Raw genomic sequence first — 27,710 nt, forward strand, 5'->3', positions numbered from 1 at the left:
TGAACCACCAGAACACTGGAAGTTGAACTGTAGCTCAAAAGGTAGTCTTGCACATAAAAGCTCAGGGACAAGCACACAGCCCTCAGTTCAAGCCCCAGGTCCTGGGAAAGAAAGAAAAGAATACAAAAGAAAAGAAAGGAGGAAAGGAGGGAGGGAAAGAAAGAAAGGAAAGAGGGAAAGAAAGAAAGGAGAGAGAGAAAGAAAGGGAGAGAGAGAAAGACAAAGAAAAGTTAAGAAAGAGAGGGAGGGAAGGAGAAAAAAGAAAGAGAAAAAAGTAAAGAAAGAAAGGGAGGAGAGAGAGAGAGAAAAAAAAAAAGGAGGGAAGGAAGGAAGAATTGATGACACTTCTAGGAGAATTTCATGATCTAATCCAAACAGTTTCCATCAGAATTCTTACTTGAATGCTGTGCTGGTGAGTGGTTTCTCCTTTCCTATAAAAGATTCTCCACACAATGATGGTGATTCTCATCCATGACACATTCAGAGGAAACATGCTATAAATAATTGCTGTGGAATTTATACATACACATGGATGTATATACCCCTTCCTAGAAATATTTACATACCATACATGCAGACCCATGTATATAGCAACCATACAAAATATATCACCCTGCCTCTTGACTGCAGACTCAACCAGTGCTTAAAGTGCTTGTTTGCTGTCTAAATTTTGTTTATTCTCTATGTTGGAATTTGGAAATAAGGGAAGGAGAGGAAGAAGACAGAGTTGGGAGTGTAGCTCAGTGGTAGAGCACTTACAGACAGACAGACACACATACACACACATAAAAATATAAAATATAAAGCTGAACACTAGTGGACACTGCCTGTAACCCTAGCTACTCAGGAGGCTAAGATCTGAGGATTATGGTTCCAAGCCACACTGGGCAGAAAAGTCTGTGATATTCACATCCAATAAACCACCAGTAAACTGGAAGAGGCACCAAGTGGTAGAGTGCTAACCTCAAACGCAAATGTGCTCAGAGACGGTGGCCAGGCCCAGAGTTCAAGCCCCACAATTGACTACCTCCCCACGGGGGCCCCCCCCTCCACAAAAAGAAAAGGGCCAGGAGTAGAACACCAGATTAAATTGTGAGGCTGAGAAGGAGTGAGTCCATCAAGTCCACCCAACTCACTCCTCACCAGTCCTTCTCTTGCATATGTAAATACTCCCAAGACCACCGAGAAGAAAGGAAGGCAGGCTGCAAATCCCTGCTGTCCAGCAGGCCTCACCAAATTTAAGCGACTGCGTCCTTTCTGACATCACGGTCACGCTGTGGGTGATCTGGTTCCGGAGCTTCTTCAGAAACGTCTGGTTGTGGGCGGCCAGGTCGGAGAAAGTACTCAACATGGAGACGTGCTGCTCCACGGGGTGAGAGGCCACTTTTTCCAGCTGGGATCTGCTGGCCCCTTCCACACCCACCGTGAAGATGGTGACACCCTCTCGGCGGAGGCTACGGGCCGCCTTGGTGATATTGTCATCTGACTCTCGGTGGGTCACCAGCACCGCGATCTGGGGCACCCCCTGGTTCTTCCGGCTGCCCCTCTGACTGTTGAACACTTCCTTCCTGGTTTTCCTGATGGCAGCCCCGGTGTAGGCCAGCCCCATCTCAGGAGCCAGGCTTTCTATGCGCTGGAGAATTTCTGACTTGTTCATGCCCACGCTGAGATCACTGATGACTCTGGTCTTGTTGCTGTAGGCCACCAGGCCAACCCGCGTGCAGCTTGCCTTTACGTCGAGGGCGGACACACTCTCCTCCAGGAAGGCTTTGAGGTGGTCAAGGTTCTCCTGGCTGCCGTTGATGGACACGTCCAGCAGGAAGACCAGGTCAGCCACCAAAGGGCCTTGGCACCCTGGGTGGAGAGGAATGAATAGTACAGCTCAACATCAGGCTGTCTCTACCCAACCTTAGGGCTGGACAGAAAGAAACAACAAGGTAGCCAGGCATGGGAGCTCCAGGCCTGTATCTCAGCCACTGGGGAGGCAGAGAAAAGGAGGATTACCTCCAGAGGTCAGCTATGGAAGAGTTAATGAGACTCCTCAGGTGAACAAATAATAATGTTTTTTTAAATAGTGGTTAGCTGAGCACAGTGGCTCACGCCTCTCATCCTAGCCACTCAGGAGGCTGAGATCTGAGGATAGTGGTTCAAAGCCAGCCCAGGCACTAAAAAGCCCTAGAGACTCTTATCTTCAATTAATATCTGGAGACTAGAAAGTGGGGCTGTGGCTTCAGGGGTAGGGCGGTAGCCTTGAGCTGAAGAACTCAGGGACAACGCCCAGGCCCAGAGTTCAAGCCCCACGACTGACAAAAATTTAAAAAAAAAAAAAGTAGATGGTTGAGCAAAAATATAGAACATGAAAAGCTTTGGGAATGCACTGGATTTCAAAGGGACACACCATCTTTAACCTCTTACACAAATGGACATCTCAAACTGTAGCCCATTGGGGGTGGGGTGGGGGTGAAGGGTCATTTGTAGGGTTTCCATCCTCCACCATGTTGGATTTTCCAGGTGGATTTTTTCCCCCAGCATTCCCTCACAGGCAGCTGGGGCCTACCTTCCACGAGGCTGTCTTCAGCTGCTCTCTCCTGATGTCGGGTGACATCCTGGATGATCTGGGTCATGTTCCCAGAGAAGGTGCTGAGCTCCCTGGCGGTCCGAAAGTTAAAGTGGAACCCCGAGGTGGCCATGACCTTCAGGTTGTCCTCCGATGCCTTCTGCAGCCCCATGGAGACGATCTTTACCCCGTCTCGCCGTAGAGCCTCAGAAGCCTTTTCCACATCGTCCTCGGACTCGGCTGAAGCCAGGACCACCAGAATGGGGGGAGCTGGCTCCTTGTCTCTTCCATTGGCGGACGGGGAGAAATAGGTCTGCCGGGCTTCCCGCAGTGCATTTCCTATCTTCAGGGAGCCACCACGGAAGGTGAAGTTGTTCTTGAGGTAGTTGAGCATGGGGTTCTTGCTCCGGAAAGTGTTCAGGTGGAACTCATTGTGCAGGCTGTCGCTGTACTGGGCCAGCGCCACGCGGTACTTATTGGGTTGAGTCAGGACACTGTTTATCACTCTGTTGATGAATGTTTTCACCAGAGAGAAGGATTTACGTCCCAGGTGATCAGAGCTGTCCACCAGAAACACCACATCTATAGACTCAGCATCTGAAGAGCCAGGAATGCAAATAAAGCAAAAAAAAGTTTCATGCCAATAGTAAGAAGGATAAAAAAGGGAAACTCTCAGTTACTAGCCCTCAAGGCTAGTGAGCCACAGCACCACTTCTGGCTTTTTCTGTGAATGTGGCAGTGAATGTGGCACTGAGGTATAGAACCCAGGGCTTCATCCATGCTAGGCAAGCGCTCTACCACTAGGCCACATTCCCAGACCCATTTTTTTTGTTGTTGTCACATCCCAATAGGCTGAAAATAATGGCTCGAAACTATACTTCTTCCTCGAGGAAAAGATGTGTGTCTTGGGCTTATTTCTTCCATAGAAGATTCACGAAGATTTATTTAGCCACTTGGCTAGGTGCTGGTGGGCTTAAGTGTGTAAATCCTAGCTTCTTGGGAGGCTGAGATAGGAGGATTGGGGTTCAAAGCCAGCCCAGGACAGGAACGTCTTTAAGACTGTTATGTCCAATAAACGACCAAAAAGCCAGAATGGGAGCTGTGACTTAAGTGGTAGAGCACTAGCCTTTAGTGAAAAGAAAAAAAAAAACCAACCCAGAGGCAATGCCCAGATCCACAAGTTTAAACCCCAGCACGCACGCACACACACACACACACACACACACACACACACACACACACACACACCACTCAAGGCCCAGTGAGATAACCAGGATGGCATTCAGTCTAGTTTATGTCTTCACAAAAATGTGTTCCAAGCCAAAGTCACTGGGTCAGGCACAAAAGTCAATTTAGTGAGGCTGGTCAGGAAGGAGCCAGCACAAGAGGACATTGAGGAGGAGGAGGTAGAAGTGGAGAAGGGCAACCCAAATATTCTCAGTTTCATTCCACTGGACATAAACCACTGACCACAACTGTTGATGGTAGACAGCTAGAAACATTTCAGAGTGTACACAAGAGTGACTATTCCTTACAAGAAACAGGAAACACTTTTGTACCATTGATATAAAAATCTACCCATGGAATCAAGATGACCTTTTGGCCCCAAGGAAGCAGAGACATTACAGATTTTTGAGACCTGAACTTAATAGCCACAGAAATTCCACATAACCACCATGCAGACCTAAAATGGGTGAAATCAGAAGTGAATATTCCAGATGGCTTGCTTTTTTCTTTTCTTTTGCTGTTAGTACTGGGGTTTGAACTCAGGACCCCAGGCTCCTCACTTGACTTGTTTAATCAAAGTTAGTGCTCTATCACTTGGGTCGTGGCTCCACTTCTGGCTTTTTGGTGGTGAACTGGAGATAAGAGTCTCATGGATTTTCCAGCATGGGCTAGCTTTGAACCACAATCCTCAGATTTCAGCCTTTTTCTGAGTAGTTAGGATTGCAGGCCTGAGCTGCTAGTGCCCAGCAAAAAATGCCAGATTTTTGGGCTTGGAATTTGTCTGAGGGATAGAGTGCTTACCTAGCATGCATGAAGGCCTGGTTCGATTCCTCAGTGCCACATATACACAAAAGGCCAGAAATGGTGCTATGGCTCAAGTGGTAGAGTGCTAGACTTGAGCAAAAGAAACTAGGCTCTGAGTTCAAGCCCCAGGTCTGGCAAAAGAGAAAAGATAGATAAGATAGAAAAAAGAAAGGAAGGAAGGAAGGAAGAAAGCTGTTACCCTTTCTCACATCAAAATCAAAAGGTGAATTTACCATTTAACTGGGTTAAACTCACTTATTTTCTATTTATTATATGTAAAAACATCTCCGTTTTGTTTTCCCTTACCAGAATCTTGGTTCACACAAATGTAAGGCCAAATGATGATGAGAAATAAAATGGCCAGCGTTTTCATATTGGGACCTGAAAAATCTCCACCTTGAAATCTGAAAAAGACAAAAGAATACACATTGGCGGTGGGGGAGGGGAATCATTGTATTAAGGGCAGGGTGGGATTGGAAAACTTGGGGGAGAATGGTGGAAGGGGTGACACTGTACACATAATCCAGCTTGTTGAGCTGAAACCCCTTTGAACAACTACTTAAAATAAATAAGATCACTGTAGATGCCATTCGGGAATTAAGACTCACATGCATAAAACCCCCAAATTTTATATAACACACTGGGGTGCAGAAGCATATGAGGGATGGATGAGGCTCGTAAACCAACTCCTTTGTGAAGTTCCTTGGAGAGAAACAAGGCATCACATAGATGAAATGTTTCCCTACATCCCAGATGTGCAGCCCCTGCCCGCCTGTTGCCATGACAACTCGAGACACAGTCTAAAGCTGGCGGCACCACGACGAACAGGTGAACAGGCTTTCCACAGTTCAGTCTTCCTAAACACAGTCCAGATTTCTTTCCCCCCTCCTCTTCCCCTGTCGCCAGAAACCTAACAATGTTCTTTTATTCTGAAATGTCATTGAAGACAGAAAAACATGAGTAGCGACTTTCCAGATCTTGCTTCTTAGAGGAAGACATTCCAACTTGTGTCCAGCTACCTAAAACTTACACAAAGCAGTAGTCCCTCCCTCTCTCACTCCCCCCTCCCGCTGCCCCCTCTCCTCTGTCCCCTTCCCTTAACCCCTCCTCTCTCTTTCTAGAAACTGCATGATACAGTAATCTCTGTCTCTCTCACTCTCTCTTTTGTGTCCCTATCAGAGTTTAAACTCGGGGCCTCAAATTCTTACTTGGCTTTTTCACTCAAGGCTGGTGCTCTACCACTTGAGCCACACTGGCACTTCTGCTTTTTGCTAGCTCCTTGGAGGTAAGAGTAGCACAGATTTGTCATCTGGCCTGGCTTTGAACATTGATCCTCAGCTCTCGATAAGAGGCCAAGAACAGGAAATTCTGGCTCAAGGCTAGCCCAGGAAACATGAAACCCCAGTCTCAACTAATCAGATCAATTGTGGTAGTGTGTATCTATAATCCCAGCTACAGTGTGGTACAGGCAGAAGGTTCATGGTTCAAGTCAGCCGAGGCATATACACAGACCCTGTTTGAAAAATAAAGAAAGCAAAAAGTGTGGGGATTGTGGCTCAAGTGGTAAAGCACCTGCTTAGCAAGTGGAATAAACATACAAAAAAAAAAGTGCTTATGCTCTGTATGCTGTTCTACCAGAGAGAAGCAGAAGTTTCACACTTGAAAAAACCTGATCACCTAAAAAGTCATCTGAGGGGATAATGAAGAAGAAACTTAAGATAAATCACCAGTAAATTTAAATACACAAGACTTTTTTTTTTGCCCATCCTGGGGCTTGAACTCAGGGCCTGGGCACTGTCCTTGACTTTCTCAAAGCTAGCTCTCAACTGCTTGAGCCACTACCACTCTGGCTTTTTCTATGTATGTGGTACTGAGAAATTGAACCCAGGGCTTCATCACGCATGCTAGGCAAGCACTGTACCACTAGGCAACAGTTTTGCTCTTGCCCTCCCCTCTCCCTCATGAGATCCTGATCTTCAATGAACCACTCAAAAACTATAAGTGGCACTGTGACTCAAAGTGGTAGAACATTAGCCTTGAAGACAAAAAGCTCAGGAACAGTGCCCAGACCTCAAGTTCAAGCCCCATGACTGACAAAAAAAATCCTTCAAAATCTAGGCTTCTTACAAAATTCCTATTGAGAAGGTAGACTGTTTCTCATTAAAACTACAGCTGCAGGAACAAGCCGAGCCACCCAGGCCTTGGCTGCAAACCTAGAATGTGTGTAAAACTTGGACAAGTGTTCTCATGAGGCTATGGGAATTGAAGACTTTGGGAGATGTCTGCCCTACAAAAACCAGCTGTTAATCTAGGCCAGCTCTGTGCAAAAGATGTTTCGAGCCCAAAGCACAGCCTTCAACACAATGAAGACAAATGTCATTCTTTTCCTTTAAAATGAACCATGGACGACACAACATGTTTTTAAGTAATAAATTTCCTTTTCTTCAGAAATAAGAACATTATCAGCTGTTTTACTATAAGGCTAACACTGGGTTTTGGCCACTGTGTTTAACATAGAAGCTTGTTTGTTTAACCTCTGATTTTTTTTCCTGGTTCTGGAGCTTGAACTCAGGGCCTGAGCACATCCCTGAACTTTTTTGATCAAGGTTAAGTGTTCTACCCCTTGAGTCACAGCTCCACTTCTGGGCTTCTTTTTTTTGCGGGGTAGGGGGAGGGCAATTTATTGGAAATAAGAGTCTGACAGACTTTCCTACCAGAGATGGCTTTGAACCCTGATCCTCAGTTCTCGGCGTCCTGAGTAGCTAGGATGACAAGTGTGAGCCACCAGTGCCAGGCTAAGGCTTCAATTCTTCACATAAAGAAGACAGATCTAAAGTCATCTCATCTTCTACTTTCAGAAACAAGAAAAAGCCAAAATTAAATTTGAGGCAAATTATGCATTAGAGAAGAAATAAAATGGAAGACACAAAAACTGAATTTTAGGAGGGAAATAGAATCAATAATAAGATCGATTATACCTTAGCCAGCTTAACGAACATAGACCACTCATGGCAGAAGTGAAATACAAAAGCCAAGCACTGGGGGCTCACATCTTGCAATCCTACTTAGAAGACAGATCTGAGGATGAGGCTTCAAAGCCAGTCAGGCACACAAATCTGAGAAATGACTATCCCCAATTAACCAGCAAAAAAAAAAAAAAAAGCAGAGGTATAGTTCAAGTGCTAGAGTAGCAGCTTTGAAAGGAAAAGAGCAAGAAACCCCATGTCCAAACTCCAGTACCAGCATACATGCGTGCGCACGTGCGTGTGTATGTGTGTGTGTGTGTGTGTGTGTGTGTGTGTGTGCGTGCGAGCACGCGCGCACAAGATTACAGGCTTGAGCCACCAGTGCAGGCCTTCGTTTTACTTTATAACCATCACATAACAGCACAAGGGTAAGCAATTCTCTCCCTTTTCCAGATCTGAACACTGAACACGCACACAGCAACACTGACTCCCCCACAGGCTACAAGCTGCCAAACAACCCAGTTCTTTCCTCCTTTTTCAGGGCCACCCGACTTCTAGAAGGTTCTGTAGAAAGGGGTCTATAAAGCACAGGTATCTGAGCTTATGAAAGCTGATAAAACGGATGAAAAGCTGGGGAGGGGACCAGGGGGAGACGAGAGGGTTAGTAAGCCTATGGTAGGCGTTCTGAGCGCCATTTAGTGCTGAGGAACGGGGTGCATCTGGAGGTCTAGGGTGAGCCCTAGAATTTATTATACCCCAAAGAATGTCCCAGGCCATGTCCCCAGGCAGACCTACAGGGTGAGGCTGGGACATGCCATCTGGTTCCTCCCACTGCCCTCTGCCAGTCCAGGGCTGGCAATCTGAGCCAACTGTTAGGAGATAAATCAATGACCAAGCCGGCGCAGTAGCTCACGCCTGTCATCCTAGCAACTCAGGAGGCTGAGACCTGAGGATCACGGTTCAAAGCCAGCCTGGGCACTAAAGACTGTGAGACTCTTATCTCCAATTAACCACTAGAAAATGGGAAGTGGGGCTGTGGCTCAAAGGGTAGAGTGGTAGCCTTGAGCTGAAGAGCTCGGGGACAGCGCCCAGGCCCAGAGTTCAAAACCCATGGCTGACAAAGTAAAAATGACCAGAGGAAAAACCAAATCCCAACCCTCGCCAGACACTGAAGATAAAACTTTGACCATGGCTGGGAGTGTGGCCTAGTTAGTGGTTGTGTGCTCACCTAGCATGCATGAAGCTCTGGGTTCGATTCCCTGGAACCACATACACAGAAAAAGCCAAAAGTGGTGTTGTGGCTCAAGTTGCAGAGTGCTCAAGCGTTGAGCAAAAAAGTGCCCAAGGACAGTGCACTGGCCCTGAGTTCAAGCCCCAGGACTGACCAAAAAAAAAAAAAAAAAAACACCCAAAAACTTATGACAAGAGAAGCTAGGCCACAACTAATACAGCCAGGTGTCTAAGATAAACCAATGGCCAGAGGAGAAACTACAGCCAAGTGTAGAAGATAACATTGAGGTCCAGGGGAGAAAGTCAGCCCCGGTACAGCCAGGTGTTAGATAAACCAATAACTTTCCTGGCCCTGGCTGGGAAAATCCGCCAATCTCTCCTGAGTAGCTAGGATGACAGGTATGGGCTGTAGGCGCCATGCTTGGATAATTTTTTTTTTTTAAATTGTACTGCTCAACTCAGAAGGGGCTGTTCTTGGCGTCTAGTGGGGAGAAAGCTGGGTAGGACTGTCTCCTTCAAAACAGCCTTTCCCACACACGAGTATCAATTGTAGAGAAATTATTTGGGTGAAGAGCCCCAGTCCTCCAAATTCAAAACATATATTGCTCCAAAATCTTCACAAAGAAACAAGCAATATGGGGGCCGGGAGTTTGGCCTAGTGGTTAAAGTGCTTGCCTAGCACGCACGAAGACCCGGGTTCGATTCCTCGGTACCACATACATAGAAAAAAGCCAGAAGTGGTGCTGAGGCTCAAGTGGTAGAGCTCTAGCCTTGAGAAAGTCCAAGGACAGTGCTCAGGCCCTGAGCTCAAGCCCAGGACTGGCAAAAAAAAAAAGAAAAAAGAAACAAGAAACAAGCAATATGTATTTGAGGTTGGAGGAAGAGAGAAACTGATTTCAAAAAATCAACTCATACTCACTATGTTGAAAATGAACTACACAAAACTTGTGGGAGGGAAAAAAACAGAGAGCATATCCAAGAAGTAATGTATTACTGACTTATGTAACTGTAACCTCTCTGTACACCTTTATAAAAATTTTTTTAATTGAATCTACTCACCAGGATCTGGATATCTAACAGGAATGAAGTTACACTCACCAGTTGAGAGCCTGGCTGGAATCCAAACTCCTTCCTCTTCTAAGGATCTCAGGCTTCCCCTCCCCGATCCCACCCAACAGCTTTCCACTTGCTGAGTGAGCCCCCAACACACACACTCAATCTTGCACTTTGAATCCCCTGAATTAAAGGTCAGTTGCATCTAAAAACTATCTTCACCCAACCAGTGGCTCCTAAGAGTAATTCTAGCTACTCATGAAGTTGGACGCTGAGGATTGTGATTCAAAATCAGGCTGCGCAGGAAAAGCCATGAGACTATTTCTAGTGAGCCACCAAAAAGCTGGAAATAGAGCTGTGGCTCAAGTCGTAGAGCGCCAACCAAAAAAGCAAAGGGACAGAGCCAAGCCCCAGGACGAGCATTTAAAAACAAACTAATACATCACCACAAACAACACCACAAGCATTTTTTTTTTTTTGCCAGTCCTGGGCTTGAGCTCAGGGCCTGAGCACTGTCCTTGGACTTTTCTCAAGGCTAGCGCTCTACCACTTGAGCCTCAGCACCACTTCTGGCTTTTTCCTATGTATGTGGTACCGAGGAATCGAACCCGGGTCTTCATGCATGCTAGGCAAGCACTTTAACCACTAGGCCAAACTCCCGGCCCCACCACAAGCATTTTAAAAAAATAAATAAAAGGAAAAACACACAACTTTATAAGGCCAAGTTTGTCCCTGCTTTTAAGATGAAAAGAGGAAATCTTGGAGAAGCTGAAGAATTTCTCTTCCAGATAAAAGCGTGACCGTTCTTTCTCTTCTAACCTGACTGCAGACACATCTCTTTTATCAACTCCATTTGTACATGAGACTCCGGGAGGACTCGAGACAGACTCTCCACAGCCAGTCTGTATGCCACAGAACCAGGACTCAGTCTGACAGTGAAAGCCACACCTTTCATGATCACCTTCACGTTAGAACCAAACTTACCAATCACCAGTTTCCCTGATCAAAGGGGCCTGCTGGGCAGTTTGGGAAAGCCTGGTGATTCCAATTTGGGGCTGAGTGCCAACACAAAAAGCAGCGAGGCAAACCACGCTTCTGTGACAACGCAAGTGTTGGGGGTGGGGTATGGACACCCCTAGAGATCCCCCACTTCTTCCGAGTGCTTTTTCTGCTCGCTAGTGTGCTTGAACAGGCACAGTACAGACAAGGCAAAGACGGCCACGTGTACCATCCAGCACTTTATTGCACCTTGCTTCTCCTCTGTGAGGGCCCTGATCAGCATCGTTAAGATTCACCTGTTAAGCCAGGCACGGTGGCTCATGCTTGTAATCCTGGCTACTCAGGAGGCTGAGATCTGAAGATCACTGTTTGAAGTCAGCCTGGGGCAGGAAAGTCCAGGAAACTCTTATTTCCAATTAATCACCCAAAAAAAAAAAAAGCCAAAAGTGGAGCTGTGGTTAAGGTGGTAGAGTGCTAGCCTTGAGCAAAAAAAAAAAAAAAAAAAAAAAAAAACCTAAGAGATAGCACTCAGGCCTTGAGTTCATAAAAAATAAAATAAAATAAAAAAGAGAAAATAATAAATGATGGTATAGACCAAAATGGATGAAACTTCAAAGGTTGCAGATGCTGAAATATACCTAGATTTAACGTCCTCCTTTTATATTCTGGAGTTCAATATTCATATTCAGTCACACAGAAATTTGGAAGTGCAAGAATCCAATTTCCCCAGCTGTTGATCAACTGCAGCATCCTTATCTCTCAGGAATTTAATTAGAATAAGGCAGGAGGCCAAGGAGAGGCTCAAAGCCTGAGAAAGCTGCATTCCGGGCTGCAGTTTCCTTTCAGAAGAACTGAGGAAGCATTGGATTGCTCTCTCTGTTCTTTCCCTCTCTTGATTTGAGCTGGCTTGGCCAGTTGTACCCACAATGCCTCTGTGGGACAGTGGACATTTATGAATGGCTAACATCATCTTTTTTTTTTTTTTTTTGGCAGTCCTGGGGCTTGAACTCAGGGCCTGAGCACTGTCCTTGGGCTTTCTCAAGGCTAAAGCTCTACCACTTGAGCTATAGCACCACTTCCGGCTTTTTCTATGTATGTATGTGGTACTGAGGAATCAAACCAGGATCATTGTGCATGCTAGGCCAGCACTCTACCACTAAGCCAAACTCACAGCCACCAGTGCCTAACATCTTGTATGAAGATTAAGTAGAGCAGCTGCCTGTCTTTCAAAACAAGTTGCAAGTCAGAGTTCAAGCCCCAGATTGACAAAATTTTTTTTTAAATTTAAAAAGAAAACTATGCCTGGTACATCTTGTTTTGATTTTTGGACAGTCATGGGGCTTGAACTCTCAGCCTGGGCACTGTCCCTGAGCTCTCCAGCTCAAGGCTACCACCCTACCCTTGAGTCAAGCCCCACTCCCCGGTTTCTAGAGGTTAACTGGAGATAAAAGTCTCAGGTCCTTTTGTGCCCAGGCTGACTTTGAACCTTGATCCTCAGATCTCAGACTCCTGAGTGGCTAGGGTTACAGGTGTGAGCCACTGTGCCCAGCAGCCTATGAGACTTTTTTTTTTTGCCAATCCTGGGCTTGAGCTCAGGGCCTGAGCACTGTCCTTGGACTTTCTCAAGGCGAGAGCTCTACCACTTGAGGCACAGCACCACTTCTGGCTTTTTTCTATGTATGTGGTACTGAGGAATCGAACCTGGGTCTTTGTGCATGCTGGGCAAACACTCTTACCAGTAGGCCAAACGTCCAGCCCCCTATGAGACTTCTATCTATAATTAAGCACCAAAAAAGTCAGCAGAAGAGCTCTGGCTTAAGTGGTACAGTGCCAGACTTGAGCCAAAAAACAAAAAACAAAACCAAATTAAGGAACAGCACTCAGGCCCTGAGTTCAAGCCCCAGGACCAGAACCGGAAAAAAACAAAACAAAACAAAAAAAAAAACCTGGCCTAATTGGCTTGCTGACTTGCTCGTGATCTTCAAAGCTTAACTGCATTTGGACTCACAGAAGGGAGACTTTTGGTAAAAATTTCTTGCCAAACATTAACCCAGCTGTTTCTAAGGGACGCAGTAAGGGATTAGCTTGCCGTTTTGCAAGCCAACACAAATGTGTTTGAGAAGTAACCTTAGCAAACTTTTTCTCCTCTAACATCTGGCATATAATCCATGTAGTGCATCACACAATATTTTAAAGCCAAACCAGTGCCGAAACTCTTAACTGCTGATGGTTAAAGAATAAATAAGTATTTATTTATTTAACATTTCTGGCTTAAGGGGAATATTGAGGTTTACATTCATGAAAACTAAGTTAATTCTTTTGTGTGTGTGTGTGTGTGTGTGTGTGTGTGTGTGTGTGTGTGTGTGTGTTTTCCTTTTTTCTCTTCTACCATTTGGGCATCTGGAAGGGGAAAAGTCTTTCTCATCATGCAAAAATTAAATCAGTGAATTTCATTAGGCTTGTGACTTGGAACTTTAAAAAAATAAAAGACAGATTTTTGAGTTATCTCGGTCAAACAAGATAACTCATAAAGGCAATAAGATTTAGAGCCAAGCTGGCACTGTGTCTCATTCCCATAATCCCAGCTACTCAGGACATTTTCTGAGTCGTTTATTGGAGAGAAGAGTCTCATGGACTTTCCTGGCCGGGCTAGCTTGGAATGGCAATGCTCAGATCTCAGCCTCCCGAGTGATAAGGATCACAGTCAACTCATGGATCAGGTATTTATCTGGCACCAGGTACTGTGAGGGGAAAAAAAGTGTTCTTTCCTCCACACTTCAAGTTTCTACTCATGGTGATCTCTTCCAGTTCACGCCTGTAATCCTAGCTACTGAGGAGGCTGAGATCTGAGGACAGGCAGGAAAGTCCATGAGACTCTTACCTCCAGTGAACTACCAGGAAATCAGAAGTGGAGCTGTGGCTCAAGTGATACAGCCTTGAGCAAAAAATCTTACGGACAGTGGCCAGGCTCTCAATTCAAGTCCCAGTAACAGCACACACACACACACACACACTTCTAAAATTATAAATACGCCTGGTATGGATTTTAAAAGTGCTCTAAAATTTTACATATTATCGAATTTTCTAAATACTTCTAGCCCCAGTTTTACACAAGAACTATTTGTCAGCTAGCATTTTGAAATTTTAACAGCCAATTCTTTCTGCTTAAAGTAGAAAGCTATTTTTAGCATCACTATCCATGGAAATAACAACAAAAAACACTGAGCGCAGTTTACTTTTTTAAAGCCACCTCCCTACAGGAACAATTCACTTTTCTCTGGGAAAAGCGTGTCCTCAAAATGCAAAGTAACCTGATATGAAAAAAAGATGTCATAACTTGGGCTGCGAATGTGGACTAGTGGAAGAGCGCTGGCCCAGTGGTGGAGTGCTTGCCTAGCACGCACAACTCCTCAGTGCCACATACACAGGAAAAGCCAGAAATGGGGCTGTGGCTCAAGTAGTAGAGATCTAGCCTTGAGAAAGCCCAAGGACAGTGCTTAGTCCCTGAGTCCAAACCCCAGGGCTGGCAAAAATTAGTTAATTAATAAAATAAATAAATAAAAGATGTCATAACTCAATGTAGACTTTCGCTTCCCTATTTCCCTTCCAGGATGTAGGGGTACCTGAGTAGAGGTCTTCTCTGCAGGGATCTTTATCAGCTGGAACACTTTCAGAGAACTACAAGAAAATCACAACAGGTACAGTGGCACACACCTGCCATCCCAGGCAACTTAGGAGGCTAAAATCTGAGGGTCACAGTTCAAAACCAGCCTGAGCAGGAAAGTCTGTGAGACTCTTATCTCCAAGGAACCACCAACAAGATAGAAGTGGAGCTGTGGTAGAGGACTAGCCTTGAACAACAACAAACAAACAAAACTCAGGTAGGAGTTTGGCCTAGTGGTACAGTGTTTGCCTAGCATGCACAAAGACCTGGGTTCGATTTCTGGGTACCACATACACAGGAAAAGCCAGAAGTGGAGCTGTGGCTCAAGTGGTAGTGCACTAGCCTTGAGAAAGCTCAAGGACAGTGCTCAGGACCTGAGTTCAAGCCCAGTATTGGCAAAAAAAAAAAAAAAACCCTCAAGGGCAGCACCTAGCTCCTGAGCTGAAATCCCAGAATTGGCATACACACACACATACACACACACACACATACACACATACACATACATACATACACATACACACACACATACACATACACATATACATACATACATACACACACATATACACATACACACACATACACACACATACACATACACACACATACACACACATACACATACACACACATACATATACATATACATACACATACACACACATACATACACACATACACATACACATACACATACATATACATACACATACACACACATACACATACATACACACATACACAGACACAGACACAGACACAGACACATACACATACACACACATACACATACATACACACATACACAGACACAGACACATACACATACATATACATACACATACACACACATACACACATACATATACATATACATACACATACACACACATACACATACACATACACATACACATACATACATACACATACACACACACATACACATACACACACATACACATACATACACACATACACATACACATACACATACACACACATACACACACATACACATGCACACACATACATATACATATACATACACATACACACATACATGCACATACACACATACACATACACACACATACATATACATATACACACATACACATACATACACATACATACACACATACACATACACACATACATATACATATACATACACATACACACACACATACACATACACACACATACATATACATATGCATACACATACACACACACATACACATACATACACACATACACAGACACAGACACATACACATACATATACATACACATACACACACATACACACACATACATATACATATACATACACATACACACACATACACATACACATACACACATATACACATACACATACACACACATACACATACACATACACACATACACATACACACATACACATACACATACACATACACATACACATACACATACACATACACACAGTTGATAAAATTTGGCTAGCATTTTGTTTCTGTTAATCTAGTGTTAGACTCCATGGAAACGAGATATTTCCATATTTTGGAATATGGAACAACTGAATGGTTGCAAATAATTCCATTTGCCTGATTCTTAAGGTTTACCGAAGGCCTTCATTATCACTGATGCCCTCACTGAGTCAGAAAAGGCCCTTGCACTTGGCATTTTACAGGGTTCTATTTTTTTGTCAGTTGAGAGGCTTGAACTCTGGGCCTAGGCACTGTTCCTGAGCTCTTCAGCTCAAGGCTAGAGCTCTACCACTTGAGCCACAGCACCACTTCCCATTTTCTGGGCAACTTTTGTGCACGGGGTGGCTTTGAACCACAATCCTCAGATCTCAGCCTCCTGAGTAGCTAGGATGACAGGCGTTGAGCCACTGGCACCCAGTAGTTCTCCTACTTTATAGCTATGGAAGTACGCATCAGTACTCCATGTAGCAGATAAGAAAAGTTAACACTCAGAGAGCTCAGGTGAATTGGCCACGCTCATGTGTCTATCTAAGAACAATGCTAAGCTAGCTCTTGTTTTATAAATCAAGAAAAAAAGGAAGGATGACAAAACCAATCAAACATATATAGCCAACACAGAATCGCCCTGGAGAAAATTGTATAATTCACGAAACATATAGAAATATAAGTAGAAGCGGAGATTTGATCTTCAACCTAGATTTTGAGACTGGCCCTGTGAACCAGCATTGATTACAAATACGATTTTGTTCCAGCCTCTCGTTCTCCTCTTGCCAGTCCTAAGGTTGAACTCGGTCTGGGTGCCATCCCTGAGCTCTTCTGCTTGAGCTGGCATTCTACCACTTTGAGCCACAGCTCCACTACCTGTTTTCTGGTGGTTCACTGGAGATAAAATGAGTCTCACGGACTTTCCTGCCCAAGCTGGCTCGATTTGGAGTCCTCACATTTCAGCCTCCTGAGTAGCTAGAATGACAGATATGAGCCACAGTACCCGGCTATCCCTCCTCCCATCAAAATTATTTGCACAATTGATCTCACGCCAAAGACAAGTCACAGTTCCACACACAGTAGAATATTATGGAGGTATTTTTTTTTAAGATGTGCATTTTTTTTCCTACTTTCCCTGCCTTCCCAGAGTTGACAAACTCAACTCTGTGTCTCATAGATTTGGAAGAGATACAGGAGCTGGGAATGTGCAGGACTGGTTCCTATGTGGACCAGCCAGCCCCCTGTCACGGGGGAAGGGAGGATATTGGGGGAGACGCCTCCTATGCTTGGAGACACCCAGCCGTGCAAGTGGAGGAACTTGGCACCCAAAGCAGAAAATAATAATATAATGTGCCATGCATTCTCCAAGCTTTTGGATGCAAAAAAAAAAGTAAAAGAGGGAGGTAGACAAGAGACAAGGGGTGGGGGTTGGAGAGAAAAATCAAACCTAGCCACTATGAACCTCTGAGATTCCTCTCCACAGATATGCCCAAACAGTGCGCTCTCCCTCTCCCTCTCCCTCTCCCTCTCCCTCTCCCTCTCCCTCTCCCTCTCCCTCTCCCTCTCCCTCTCCCTCTCCCTCTCTCTCTCTCTCTCTCTCTCTCTCTCTCTCCCCCCCCCCATCCCTTTGTGCTGGCACCAGCTACTATTCACTATGTCAGCTCTTGTCCCTGCCAATTATGTTTTTTCATCCCCACACTTACCTCTGGGCTTGGCAGGAGGAGGGGGACTTTCACGCAGCCCCAAGCTGTGCACTCTCCTGGCTCTGGGACGGCAAAGGACACAAGGCACCACCAGCCTCTGATATCCAGACCAGGCAGGACCTGCCAGCTGCAGAGCCCACACCCCTCTGCACAGCTGGATATATATGCGCTGGTCTCCCCGCCCCGCCAGACCCCTCCCCGCCCCTGAGGGCCCCCAGAGGAGAGTAGTGCATAATCTTAACGGATGTGACTCAAGTGCCTGCTTATTCTGTGGGGGCTACAACTGCACACACACACACCCAGGCTTATGTCCAACCCTCAGCTGGTGACCCTCGAAGGAAACTGAGGGCAGGGGAAATTGGGGTGATCCTGGTGTCTGGTTTTTTCCATGCCCCCAACAGATAAGCATGCTTTTAGGGCGCACGGACAACAGCACAAAGTAGGGTCCTTCGGCTGCCTTGTCTGCTTTTGTGAATTGTCTATGAGCAAGATAGGATCATCCAGGGGTCTTTGGATAGTAAGAACTATGATGTTTTTTTCTTGCCTAAAAGACCAAGATCCAGCAGGGGCCCCTCTGCTCCAAATCTGGGAATCCCACAGGAGAGCCTCTACTCAGTGATCATTTCTTTATCTGGATGTGACTTGCATCAAAAAGAGTTCAATGCATACCCACCTACAGGAAGGTGAGATCTCAGCACCCTATCTGGTTGGATGGCACAGAATGGAAAGAAAATATGTGTCAAGAGCCAGGCGGGATAAGGGACGACACAGAACTGGAAAGAGGAGGTCATCAAAAGGAGCTTCACCCCTCGGTGGAGTCAAAAGCCAGGCAAAGAGGGAAACCAAGCAAAGGGAAGTCACCAGTTTCAAAACCTGCTATTTAGCCAGGAACTGGTGGCTCAGGTCTCACGCTTATCATCCCAGCCACTCAGGAGGCTGAGATCTGAGGACCAAGCTTCAAAGCCAGCCCGGCATCAAAGTCTGTGAGACTCTTTTTTTTTTTTTTTGCCAGTCCTGGGCTTGAGCTCAGGGTCTGAGCACTGTCCTTGGACTTTCTCAAGGCTAGAGCTCTACCACTTGAGCCTCAGCACCACTTCCGGCCTTTTTCTATGTATGTGGTACCGAGGAATTGAACCCAGGTCTTCATGCATGCTAGGCAAGCACTTTAATCACTAGGCCAAACTCCTGGCCCCGTCTGTGAGACTCTTATCTCCAATAAACTATCAGAAAACCAGAAGTGGCGCTGTGGCTCAAAGTGGTAGAGTGCTAGCCTTGAGCTGAAGAGTTCAGGGATAGAGCCCAGGCCCAAGTTCAAGCCCCACCGCCAGAAGAGCAAAGAAAAACAAACAAAAAAAATAAATAAAAACTTGCTATTTGGCTGGGCACAGTGGCTTTTACACTTGTAATCCCAACTACCCTGGAGGTAGAGATTGGAAAGATGGAGGCTCAGGGCTCAGGGTAGTCTGGACAAAATGTTCATGGGATGCCATCTCAATCAATAACATAGGCACAGAGGATTAAATATCTGTGGTCCATCCTGGCTATGAAGGAGGCCAGCAGATAGGAGGAGCATCATCTGAGGCCAGGCAAGACAAACATGTAAGGTCTTGAGTTCAAATACTACTACTCCCTCACCAATAAACAAACCAACCCACAAACAACAGCAACAACAAAAAACCTGTGGTATATGCCCTAATACTACACCTAGAAAAATGTAAACCAGGAGGCAGTTAGGTGAGCTGAAGTGTACACTCGCTTGTTATTCGGAGTACAGAATAGAACAGTGTCAAATGTACAGGTTATACACTTAAAAACAGAACCAGGTGCTGGTGGCTCAATGCCTAGTATCCTAGCTACTCAAGAGGCTGATCTGAGGATTAAGGTTCAAAGCCAGCCTTAGGGGAAAAAAAATCCATGCGATGTCTTTTTAACCAGTCCTGGGGCTTGAACTCGTGGACTGGGCACGGTCCTTGAACTTCTTTTTGTTCAAGGCTAGTGCTCTACCACCTGAGCCACAGTGCCACTTCTGGTTTCTTCTGTTTATGTGGTAGTAAGAAGAAAAAGGAGGAGAAGGAGGAGGAAAAGGAGGAGGAGGAGGAAGAGAAGGAAGAGGAGGAGGAGGAGGAGGAGAAGGAGGAGGAGGAAGAGGAGGAGGAAGACAACGATAACAATGACAACAGAGCGTCAGGGAGGCAGGACCAGACCCACTCCAAGCCTCTGGGACAAAGCCAGCTACTCTCTGGAAAGACCCCTGCCAGGTTCGGAAATACCTCCAAAACTCAACACCGCTCAAGTCTCCTACTCATACCCAGGCTACAATGGTGGCTATGTCTGGGTGACCTTCCCAAGCCCAGCCTTCTGGGCTCTTCCCCAATTTCTGAGGGCTTCTGAGACTCCCAACCTGTTATCTTAGCTACTCAGGAGACAGATCTGAGGCTTGCAGTTCAAAGCCAGCCCGGGCAGGAACGTCCATGAGACTCTTGTCGTCTCCAAAAAACTAGAAGTGGAGCTGTGGCTCAAGTGGTGGAGCACTAGCCTTGAACAAAAATGCCGAAGGACAGTGACTAGGCCTTGAGTTCAAGGCCCCAACTAGCACACAAAATATTATGTAGTGTTTTTATTAACTTCACACTAATGCAACCTTGAGTTTTACACAGTTCATTTTCAGACTCTACTTAACTCATCTTATCAGGGGCCTGGTACAGTCAGTTACTTAAGTCATTCACACCGACAGATATGTGGCCAAATCCTGAGATTTGGGAGCCAGCCAGGAAGCCAGAATCAAGAAAGATTTCTCTCTCTCTCCCTCTCTCTCTCTCTCTCTCTCTCTCTCTCTCTCTCTCTCTCTCTCTCGTCAAATAAATGTTTAGAAGCCACAGTCATCAGCCAGATCCTTTCATTGTCTGATTTCTTCCACTTGTATTATTTATGAGAGGTCATTAGAGTATAATTAGAATTCGGCAGAAACTTTCTGAATTCTCTTTTCAGTTCGGGATGGCAAACATTCTGTGTTTCAAGAAATAGAAAACCCACAAGAAGACCCATAAAGGAATACAATTTCTCTGACTTCCCCTAAGTCAAACCACCAGTTCCTCTGATCAAACCAATCTGTCATTCTCTAGGCCTCTAGCAATGGAGTGGTCACCTAGACTTGGTGAATCTGATCACTGACCTCTAGATTTGTTTCATCTATGAACTGCTAGTACTCTCTCCCTCTGCTCACCCCCTCACCCCCACCCAAAGCTCCTGTGTATTTTACCTTGCCCATTTGCTCCATGAAGATCCCAGCTCTCTCTTCATTCCCAAATCACACCCAAGGAAATACAGTCCCACCTAAAGACTTCAGAGAATAACAGTAAACACCAATATCCATTAGTCCACGTGAAACTTGTCTTTTATATATAAAGATAGCTGCCTTTATTGCTAAAGCAATACAAATGCAGTTGCACAGATACCAAAGCCAAGATTCACACTTACAACACCGAATCTGGGGGCTAGGAGTTTGGCCTAGTGGTAGAGTGCTTGCCTAGCATGCATGAAGACCCGGGTTCGATTCCTCGGTACCACATACATAGAAAAAAAGCTGGAAGTGGTGCTGAGGCTCAAGTGGTAGAGCTCTAGCCTTGAGAAAGTCCAAGGACAGTGCTCAGGCCCTGAGCCCAAGCTCAGGACTGGCCAGAAAAAAAAAAAAAAAAAACACCGAACCAGGCCATCAATATGGCAGGCAGACAATGTACAAAAAGAAGGGGGAGATTGTCTTTCCAAAGACGGCTAACACAATATCTCCCACAGGTCTATCTATGCAATTCAATTAGAGAGCTTCACTGGACGGGGAATGTGGCTTAGTGGTAGAGTGCTCGCCTAGCATGCATGAAGCTGAAAGTGGTACTATGATAACAGTGCTAATTTCGAGCAAAAAAAGCTCAGGGATACTGCCCAGATCCTCAGTTCAAGCCCCAGAACTGGCAAAACAAAAACAAAACAGCTTCACTGCCAGGCGCCATTGTCTTTAACCCTAGCTACCCAGGAGGCTGAGAGCTGTGGACTGCAGTTTGAAGCCAGTCCAGACAGGAAAGTCTGAGAGACTCTGATCTCAAATTAACCACCAAAAGCTGTGGCTCAAATGGTAGAGTGCTAGCCATGCAACAAAGCTCAGGGACAGTGCCCAGGCCCTTAGTTCAAGCTGTAGGGCAGGCACAAAAAGGAAAGAGGAAAGGGGGGGAGAGAGGAAAGAAGAAGAGAGAGAAGGGGGGGAGGGAGAGAGGGAGGGAAGGAAGGAAGGAAAGAAAGAAAGAAAAAAAGAAGGAAAGAAAGAACTTTACTATCTTTACTATGCTAGGGGAAAACTGGAAACAGAAAACTGATTCCAGTTTTCATCTCCCTCTCTACTCGCACTCAAGAAAACCCTGTGATAAGGATTCAAGTGGGAGATGTTTCTGGAAGACACAGCTTGGGGGAGGAGGAGAATCGAGATAGGAAAGGGAAGACAGCCAATGAAGGGAGTGTTATCAACCAAGTTATCCCTGGTGGGCCACTGGAACTCAGCCCCAATGAAAAATCCCGGGAAACTGGACCCAAGACACATGAGTTTTTTCTCTAGCAAATCTATTGGTTGGCTCTTAGCTGGACCACAGTACAGGCCTCTCTGCCTTGAGCAATGGAATCCAGTGTGGGAAAAGGGTGGCTTAGGACATCTTCAGCACATTAGATTTTTGGGTGCCTCTGAAGGATGTGGATCAACATCCACCCATCCACCTGAAAGTAAACTACTGTAGAAGCCTCTGCATCCCTTCATGAGGGCTCTCCGTGTGGGTTGTTCTGAGGAGCTGGGTCAAGGCACTGGCTCAAGAGCTAACTCCAGTTCTCCAGTGGGTTTGAAAATGTCTGCCAGGCCTGGTGCCAGTGGCTTACACCTGTCATACTAGCTACTTAGAAGGCTGAGATCTGAGGATCGTGGTTCAAAGCCAGCTAGGGCAGGAGACGCTTATCTCCAATAGACCACCAGAAAAACCAGATGTGGTACTGTAGTTCAAGGAGTAGGGCAGTAGCCTTGAGCACAAAAGCTCAGACAATGCCTAGGCCCGGAGTTCAAACCCCACAAGCTGACAAAAATAAATAAAATATTAAAGCTCAGGGGGTAGAGGCAAAAAATGGCGATTGGCTCACACCTGGAATCCTGATTCCTCAGGATGATGAATTTTGGGATTTCAGTTCAAAGCCAACCAGGACAGAAGTCCATGATACACACACACACACACACACACACACACACACACACACACACACACACACATTAACCAGTCCTAGGGCTTGAACTCTGGGCCTGGGTAATGTCTTTGAGCCTCTTTCTGCTCAAGGCTAGCCCTCTACCACTTGAGCCACAGCACCACTTCCAGCTTTTTCTGAGTAGTTTATTAGAAAGAATACTCTCATGGACTTTCCTGGCCAGGCTAGCTTGGAACTGTGATCCTCAGATCTCAGCCTCAGCAATAGCTAGTATGACAAGCGCGAACCATCAGCTCCCAGCTCTACCACTTGAGCCACAGTACCACTTCCAGGTTTTTCTATGAATGTGGTTCCAAGGAACTGAACCTAGGTCTTCGTGTATGCTAGGCAAGCACTCTACTAGGCCACTCTCCACCACTAGGCCACACTGCCAGCCTCTGTAATTTGTTTTTCACGGTGCTGGCACCTCCAACTGTGATTCTCCAGTCTCCACCTCCAGAGCAGATGGGATTACAGGTAGGCATTTACCGTGTATCTGGCCACTGACGAAAAGCTAGGCAACACGTGAGGTACCAACATGCTGAGAGCCAACCTTAGACACTTGTAGAAGTGAGGGGGTGTCTGTCTGGGGAAGATATTTCTGGAAATTTACCATAACAGTCCCCCCAGAGGGAAAACAGGTCACTTGTGGATAGAGGTTTGAGCAAAAGAAACTGTTAAGTAAAAATGCTGTAAAGCTTGGAAATGAAGCAAAGGTTGATTGCTTGACATTTTATGCCACACTCCAGTGACGCCTAATAAGATGCTTTAGGGCATGCCGAGTCTTCGGCAATGTCACTTTCTTTGACTTACTGCTCACAACTGATTAGAACTCATTTGTTTTATGGATTCGAGAAGAGATTAAATTTCATTCAATGGAAAAAGGAGCTTCTCCCTGTCTAGTGGAGTCCCCAAAGATTAAAGCTTGGTTGTCTTACAGAATACTAATCAGTGGATCACTGAGGAGGCTGAGATCTGAGCACCGTGGCTCAAAGCCGGCCTGGGCAGGAAAGTCTGACATCCTTACCTTTAGTTAAGCAAAAAGCTGGAAGTGGTGCTGGGGCTCAAGCAGTAGAGCACTAGCCTTGGGTACGAAAGCTCAGGGACAGCATCCAGGCCCTAAATTCAAACCCCAGGACTGGTACAGAAGGAGGAGGAAGAGGCAGAGGAAGAGGAGAAGGAGGAGGAGGAGGAGGAGGAGGATGAGGAGGAGGAGGAGGAGGAGGAGGAGAGGACATTAGTCCCGGGGCTTGAACTCAGGGCATGGTATTATTCCTTAGTTTTTGTGCTCAAGGCTAGCACTCCACCACTTGAGTCACAGCTCCACTGATAGCTTTTTGTGGTTGACTGGCAATAAGAGACTCCTGTACTTTCCTGCCTAGGCTAACTTTGAACCACGGTCCTCAGATCTCAGCCTCCTGAGAATAAGGCTCACTGAAAGGATACAGCCACATGGTTCAGACAGCAAAGCATTTCTTTTGAGGAGAGCATGCTGCTAACCTGCACAAGATGGAGGTATGCAGGGGGTGCAAGGGATGCTGGAAAGGGAAAGGCTCCTTCCCCTTTAGGAATGGAGAGATGAGGTGGATGCTGCAGAGAGAGAGAGAGAGAGAGAGAGAGAGAGAGAGAGAGAGAGAGAGAGAGAGAGAGAGAGAGATAAAAAGGCCACTGGTCCAGGCTTCTGATCACCATGGTATCAACTCAGCAGCAAAGCTCTCACTCAAAGCTAGTACGGAATCCCTGAGGGCCAGAGCAAAGAGCAAACAGTTCTGTTCCTCTCTCTGATTAGGGCTTAGATCAAAATTCAGACTGCTGAGCCCCCAGGGTTGTGGCCTAGCACCCTAGCAGGTGGATCCAGCTCACTCACAGCCTGTCAACTCCTGGATCTGCATCCTGCCTGGGGGGGAGGGGGTGGGGTTCAAACTTGGGAAAAGGCAGGCATCTTAGATGGAACAAAGCCTGTAGTCCTAAGAGCCTGGAGGCAAGTGATTTGTCTGGAAGATAATCCTGGGGAGGGAGAGTGAGGAAGAGAGGAGTCTAAGACCTTAGGGGTCCACGGGAGGGACTGCTGAGGCAGACTTCCTTGCTGTAAGCACTGGGGCCTGGTCCCAGGGCAACTTCTGAGCCACTACCATAGCCAACACCCCCTTGAAATGTCCCGTAGATCTACCGGTTGCTTTCCAACTGACTGGGGGAGAAATCAACATGGATGAGGGCTCTGAAATTCTAGCCACTCTGGAGGCTGAGGTCTGTAATCAATGCGCAGGTTTGAAAGAATCCCAGGAAGATGTCTCCCAACACATGTGAAGATTCTCCTGCAGGTGAGCCTTTCTTTACTGCAATACCCCAAGCAAACCTTGCATGGGAGGGCATGCCTGTAATCCCAGCACCTAGGAGGTTGAGACAGGAGGATCAAGAATATGGAAAATACCTAGCCTTCCCTAGAGGCCTGCTTCACGAAGTCCCAAGCCTACCCTGCCTGTAAAAGCTGATAACTAAGTTAATGTAACCGAGAGTTGTTGTTGTTGTTGTTGTTTTGATAAAGTTGGCAGTGAGAAATAAAAATGTGGTGCTTATTTTCGCATGGTTTCTTTATAAAGATCATTTTAGAATTCTGTTTTATTGGCGGGGGGGCAAACACCGCCTGCTCTTTTAATGAATAGCTTTGTGATTGCCCAGTAAAATCCCCTACTCCGCCACCCCATCAGCGTGAGCTCACGTTGGCCTTCTCAAAGTTGCCAACAGTCTGCGAGTGCCACCTACCGGCCACTGTGCATACAAGCAGGGTGCAAAACAAGATGTGGCGTTACAGTGGTGGTAGGGGGATCAAAGGACGGGCAAATAAGGATGGGGGAGATGAGTTAGATTGGGGTACTTTGCATGCATGGATGGGAATGTCATAATGAACCCCCCTCAGTATAGCTAGAATACACTGAAAAAAAAGGTTTTGTTTTGGGCCAGGAGTTTGGCCTAGTGGTAGAGTGCTTGCCTAGCATGCATGAAGACCTCGGTTCAACTCCTCGGCACCACATACATAGAAAAAAGCCGGAAGTGGCGCTGAGGCTTAAGTGGTAGAGCTCTAGCCTTGAGAAAGTCCAAGGACAGTGCTCAGGCCCTGAGCTCAAGCCCAGGACTGGAAAAAAAAAAAAAAAAAAAAAAAAAAGGTTTTGTTTTAAAAAAGAAGCGCACTAGGCGCTGTGGCTCACGCCTGTAATCCTAGCAACTCAGGAGGCTGGGATCTCAGAATCGAAGTTCAAAGCCAACCAGGCACTACAGTCCATGTAACCACTAGAAACCCAGAAGTGGCTTAAGGGTAGGGCAGTAGCCTTGAGCTCAAGAGCTCAGGGACAGTGCCCAGGCCCAGAGTTCGAGCCCCATGACTGACAAAAGAGAGAGAGAGAAAGAAGGGGGGAGGGGGACTAGGCACCTGTGGCTTATGCCTAACTTCTCAAGATACTGAGATTTGAGGATCAAGGTTCAAAACAAACAGACAGGAAAACTGAAGAGACACTAACCAGAAAAACTTTCAAAACAAAAAAACCTCAGAAGTGGATCTGTGTGTGGTAAGAGCATCAGCCGTGAATGAAAAGGCTAAGGGACAGTGTCCTGGCTGTGAGATCAAGCCCCAGTACAAAGGAAGAATGGAAGGGAAGAGAGAGGGAGAGCTGGGGGGGGGGGGGGCAAAGGAGAGAAGAGAAAGAGGAAAGGAAGGGAGGAAAAGGTAAAGGAGAGAAAAGGAGGGAAGAATGAAGGAGAGGAGAAGGGAAGAGGGGAGGGGAAAGAGGAGGAAAGGGGAGGAGAGGGGAAGAGGAGAGAAAGAGAACTTTGGGGGTCAAATGTGGTGATATGCTCCTGCAATCCCAGTTACATGGGAAGCCGAATGCAGGAGGATCACAGTTCAAGGCTGACCCTGGGGGTAAACGGTATGGAGACCCTATCTGAAAAATAACTAAAGTGAAAAGGGCTGGGGAGTGACTCAAGTAATACACCTGCCTAACAAGTACAAGGCCCTGGGTTCAAACTCCAACACTGACAAAGGGAAAAAAAAAAATCACAGAGACTCTGCTGACAGCCAGTTGTCAAGTCATAACTAAAAGTGAGGTTCTCTGGGCTTTCTTCCCCCACTGCTTGAGAGAACAGAAAGAAAATGGAGCTTAGAATGTGACAGACACACAAATCCCCTCTGACTTTCCTGCCTTGGCTGGCTTTGAACCAGGATCTACAGCTCAGCCTTCTGAGGTGCTAGGATGACAGTCATAGGCCATCAGAGCCCAGCACGGGGGTATGAGCTGCACCTCCCATCTTCTTGGCCTACTGGTGGCCTCTCTGTGGGCTGAAGATGCCATCGCGCCTCCATCCGCACCCCAGTCTTCCCACAGATCCCAGACGCAGGGCCCACAACAAACCTGACACCTCAGGTCACAGCCAATTCTAAGGAGGGTGCTCCCAGCTAGAAACGCTCTTGACTTACCCTCCTCCCCCTCCCCTCAGAAATGGCCAAACTAAAAATCCATCCCAGCCCTCGTTTTTCACGAAGCCCTGTCTCGTGTTCTGCTTTCACAAAGAGTGGGGCTAAAAGAAAAGATGGCCTTTGGCGGGGAAGATGGCTTAGTGGTAAAGGGTGTGCCTCGCATGCATGAAGTCCTCATTGACTCCTCAGTACCACAGACCCAGAAAAAGGCAGACGTGGCACTGTAGCTCGAGTGGTAGAGCGCTAGCCTTGAGCAAAAGCAGCTCAGGGACAGTGCCCAGGCCCTGCATTCAAGCCCCAGG

At 46.3% G+C, this 27,710-nt stretch overlaps 1 protein-coding gene across 1 annotated transcript in view; it reads right to left on the reverse strand.

The window, feature by feature from the left end:
- Positions 1-27,283, reverse strand: part of Col6a6 (collagen type VI alpha 6 chain) — a 69,953-nt gene extending 42,670 nt beyond the window's left edge. Inside the window, exons 1-3 of the mRNA XM_090323185.1 lie at positions 27,253-27,283; positions 2,558-3,154; positions 1,234-1,854 (exon numbers count right to left, since the gene is read on the reverse strand). Coding sequence (XP_090179311.1) covers positions 1,234-1,854; positions 2,558-3,154; positions 27,253-27,283 — 1,249 coding nt within the window. The remainder of the gene's footprint in view (positions 1-1,233; positions 1,855-2,557; positions 3,155-27,252) is intronic.
- Between the last annotated feature and the right edge of the window lie 427 nt (positions 27,284-27,710).

Source organism: Megascapheus bottae, chromosome 32 (assembly GCF_031878675.1).
Source record: "Megascapheus bottae isolate mThoBot1 chromosome 32, mThoBot2.hap1, whole genome shotgun sequence".
Lineage (NCBI taxonomy): Eukaryota > Metazoa > Chordata > Mammalia > Rodentia > Geomyidae > Megascapheus > Megascapheus bottae.